The 5,000-nt window shown below is 31.7% G+C and overlaps 1 protein-coding gene across 1 annotated transcript in view; it reads left to right on the plus strand.

Moving 5' to 3' along the window:
- Positions 1-5,000, plus strand: part of LOC125027848 (oxysterol-binding protein-related protein 3-like) — a 77,055-nt gene that overhangs the window by 37,213 nt on the left and 34,842 nt on the right. The window contains exon 9 of the mRNA XM_047616980.1: positions 874-1,032. Within this exon, the coding sequence (XP_047472936.1) occupies positions 874-1,032 (159 nt within the window). The remainder of the gene's footprint in view (positions 1-873; positions 1,033-5,000) is intronic.

The following is a 5,000-nucleotide window of genomic DNA, read 5'->3' on the forward strand; positions in this document are numbered from 1 at the left end:
ACCTTAATTACAAGCAGGTGTCTTGACAAATACCCTAGATATAAAAGACCATAAAGCAAGGATTAAAACTTGAATGCAACATAGTTGCCAGGATTTTCTTAAATATAATGCAGTATTTGCAACTGGAATATTAGTGCTCATTTAGCACTAATATTTTTGAAGTTCATCTTTGTTGGTTATGACCAATTAAAAAGGTGGTTATTTTTTTAGAAATTGGCTTCCTTTTTTTTTCTTTAATAAATGGATTTAAAAAATGATAAAAAACTATTACCCTTATGATCCCCCAAGGTTTGCAATGGACCAGAGTTGCATAGGAGTGAAAAAGTCCTCAAATCAAAATGAACAAGCCTTTCACCCCATTTTCGTTATAGTAGTTAAAAAAATATTTACATTAATAATCCAGCAACTTTTAATTTGGCTGGCAGGTTGTGTGCTCTCTGAACCCAGGATTTGCCCTCCAGGCAATAATATTAATAGTTATCGTGTGAAAATTCTATATTCAAGATTCAAATAATGAATAATTAAAATAAATTATCTGAAGCTAAAGGACTCCTATCTTTATTTTGTTTCTTTTAATTGTTTTTGATAATATACTTCCTCACTTGCAAGTGTTTTGAAATAGATAAGGTCAGTCTTGCAATACCATACCATGAAATACTAATAAAGGTATATATAGAATCATGTAATAATGTTCAATTAAGAAAGCTTTTTGAAAATAGAAAGGATAATACTCTATTAAAGCACTGAAAAAAATAGATTTTGAATACTTGCTATACACAGAAATCATAATAAAGTATAGTATTGTATATTCTTTAAAAAAAAAAATATGTGTAAGTATATAATAATATTGGTATTGGTTATTTTTATCATCAGCATGGTGAGCCTGCAACTCCATCAACCAAGTCCAGAAGAAAGTTCCGGCTGCGCAAACATAAGTCAAGCAAGTCCACTGGTGGAGAGATAACCCTCAACACAAGCCCGGGGAAAGGCGCTCCAGACCAGGTTGATGCTGTTATGCCCTCATTAGTAGGTGTTAATAAACTTGTTGCTTTTATTTCTGTTTTGAATAGACAATGACTCGCAGAAGAAACAACAGTAGAAGATGAATAGTTTGGTTTCTTGCTAGATATAAGGACATTTGAAAAATCACAGAAGTATATATATATATATATATATATATATAAGAAGTAGCTAAAGTACAGGATAATGTAACCTACTGGACAATTTCTCAGTGAATGTTTAATTTTATGATTGTATATAACAAAACCAATCCTATACCACGTTCTTTAAGTTGGATTGCATTTTCTTCTTGGTACTTTGTTTATAAGTTGAAAAATCAGAAGTTTAGTTGTGGGTAGCATTATCCAAAATCATTGCCAATTCCCTAAGTTTGTTGATTTAGGAAAAAACATACTCTTTATGTACCATCTCTCAACAAGCTGCTGCTCCTCATCCAAAATACATCATAAAATCAGTTCAGCACTTTACTGTTGCAGAAGGATAGTACTTTACATAGATATCTTGATAATGATACATGGATTAGTATAATTAGCTCTTCAAAAAAAAAAAAATAGTTATTATGCCAGACCAGTGAAGTTTCCATACCTCTATTGATTGTATGCTTTATGTGCAGCACCAATTAATAGGGAATGGAAAGGGGGTGTACATCTTTATTTTTAATGTTATTTTTAGCTTTTGTTGATTTTTATTCTTAAATCCGCATTTTCACAAAACAAGAAACTGATGGTAATGATAATTAAAAAGTCACTTTTTACTAAGAAATTAAAATATGATTAATTCTTTGTACAGGATAACCCCCTTTTGTACCATTGCCCAAGGAAACCCATATTATGTGACCCCTTTCTTAGGCCCAATTCAGATTTATCAATTTTTCACTTTGTTTACCAATAGTTTTTTTTCTTTCTTTCTTTTTTTTTTTTTCTTTTTTCTTTTTTTCTTTTTCTTTTTTTGTCCCCTGATGTTATGCTTTCAAGAAATACTGTTAGAAAGCCTACAGTGCCCTTTTCAACACTTTTTCATGAATGACATAAAATATATGCATCTGAAGAACCATCATTTGATGAATGACATCAATGGAGGGCTTGGCTTTGTAAATGACATTGAAAATCAGGGCTTCTGAAATGGGGCTTATGATTTTATTAAATGATCTTTGTTTTTATTTATTTTTATTTTTTTTTCTGATATAAACTATTAGGAAGCCTATTTAGAATATTATATTGTAATTTTATTTCTTTATCATATTTTATTTCTTCCTAGCACCCTTATTGGTTTTGGAGTGAAATGGTATGTACATATGTTGATATATCCATTATGATTTGATGGATGTAATAGTAGATAATTTTTTCTTAGTACATTTGCGAGCTGGTGGGGGGGGCACATGTGTACACATGTTCCATAATCCATGAGCCACTAACATTTACATATCCAGACATTAAAATTGTTGGAGTTGAAGCCTCTTACCCTGGCAACTTATTCTGAGTTGGCACATCAAGACAATTTTCTGCTGATTGTGCTTATAGTAGAAGATACATTTTGATCAGTCCTGGCCTCTAGTGATATATTTGAAGCCTTCCTGGCCATCACTTTTTTCATAGGCATTATCAGTGATTCCTTGTAACCACACAGCACAGTAAAGGACCTGAATTCTATCTCTAAGTGAGATATGTCCCTTGTTAAGAAATGCATGTGTCAGGCTTACCAATTGCATGTCTTTCAACAAATTTCTGACCATCCACACAAGCCTACTTGAGAAACCGAAAGCATTCTCAAATACGAGCTGGACAAGAATCCACTACAAAGTAAAAATTTTACCCTCACTTGAATAAACTAACACCACACCATAAAACTTTAGTTGCTGGAAGAGTTGAACAAACTTGATCAGACAACAGCAACAAACCTTTTGCTTACTGTGGCAATAGAGGGAAAATGCATAGTTTTCACAAAGAAATATGAACAGCGGATTAGTTCATGTTTTTGTGTGGATGGCAAAGAGGAATTTTAGTCAGAATGAAGAAAGCCTAAGATGTTGTAAAATACAAAATAGTAGCCAATGTCCATGCACTGCATAGTATCATCAAGAGCACAAGTAGCAAAGAAAGATATTTTCCTTCCATCAATTTGTATAATTTGAAACAAATATTAGAAGCAGAAGGATTGCAGCACTTTTATATGTATGTATATATAAATATTTATATATATATATATATATATATATATATATATATATATATATATACATATACATATACATATATACATGTTTTTTTTTTGGTTTTTTTTGTATGTATGTGTGTGTTTTATATATATATATATATATATATATATATATATATATATATATATATATATATATATATATATATATATATATACATATACATATATACATGTTTTTTTTGTTTTTTTTTTGTATGTATGTGTGTGTTTTATATATATATATATATATATATATATATATATATATATATATATATATATAAATATCCCCTTCCTGACGGGTCACGCCGAAATTTAGTGTACGGCTGTACGCCGCGGTGGCGTGCCAAAGCACTACGAGCCAGGGATTTGGCTTGATGTACCGAACTCCCGCGCTCAAAGCATTGCCATTGATCGCCAGAGCGTTGAATATTTTTTTTAGTTTTCTTCACCTGTCACCAAGGGGATATATTTATATATATATTTTTTTTTATATATATATATGAATATTTTGCTTTATATATATATATATAATGTATGACTACTGCAATATTCCAGTGGTTAGAGCACTCGACTCTGGCCCTCGTGGTCCCAAGTTCAATTCCCTGTCACAGTGGTCGTAAAAAATATCTGCGCTCTTACTGCTGGCTCGAGCCCGAGAAAATGACATATCGCCTTGTGAAGTCAAACGCAGGTATCGAAGGGGAAGTCACTGCCATGGCACAAGTGTTAGTGCACTGAAGGGTGACACTGCCATAGAACCTCTCAATATGAATTGAGAGAGGCCTATGTCTTGCAGTGGAATGAATGGTTGTTAACCCCTTGCCGACGGATACGACGGGTAGACACGTGCTTTGCCCACTGTTAGTACTTGTTTGATTGTTTATACACATAGATGGCTATACTTGTACTAAGTCACCAATGAGCCAGTTAGGAGTACTGCCCGTCTCGCCCGTTCACCCTTTTCTTTGATTTACGAAAAATTTTACATTATCTTATTTTCCTGTTACTAATATTAAAAAACATTATAATAATTATAATGTTTGTAATAAAAATAACACCATCGATATCCATAGCACTAGTAAAAAACACGTTTTTCCCGCCAATTCAAATCACGTATGGTCACAAGGTCTACTAATTGACTCCTTTGTGGCTAAGCACTAGCAGAGCCATCTATGAGCAGACATTTCACAAAAAATATAGAAAATGGGCACAGCATTTTCCCCATTTTTTGTTCATTTTCCCCGACGGCATTGGGTTAAATATGTTTATGTATATATTTATATGTATATGTATATGTATATAAATATTTATATATATATATATATATTTATTTATATGTATATGTATATATTTATACATTAAATATGTATATTTATGCATATATATTTATATGTATATATATTTTTATGTAGATGTATATTCATGCATATATATTTATATGTATATTCATGCATATATATTTATATGTATATGTATGTGTATATATGAGTATATATATGTATATCTATAATATATATGTGTGTATATATATATTTGATATATATATATATATATATATATATATATGCATAATTTTTTTTTTTTTTTTTTTTTTTCCCCCTCAACAGCCATTCATTCCACTGCAGGACATAGACCCCTCTCAATTCACTATTGAGAGGTTACATGGCAGTGTTACCCTTACCTGATTGGATGCCCTTCCTAATCAACCACGGTTCGGCACGCTGACACTTGTGCCACGGCGGTGACTTCCCATATGACACCTGCGTTTGACTTCTCAAGGC

The sequence above is a fragment of the Penaeus chinensis genome, chromosome 8, assembly GCF_019202785.1.
Source record: "Penaeus chinensis breed Huanghai No. 1 chromosome 8, ASM1920278v2, whole genome shotgun sequence".
Taxonomy (NCBI): domain Eukaryota; kingdom Metazoa; phylum Arthropoda; class Malacostraca; order Decapoda; family Penaeidae; genus Penaeus; species Penaeus chinensis.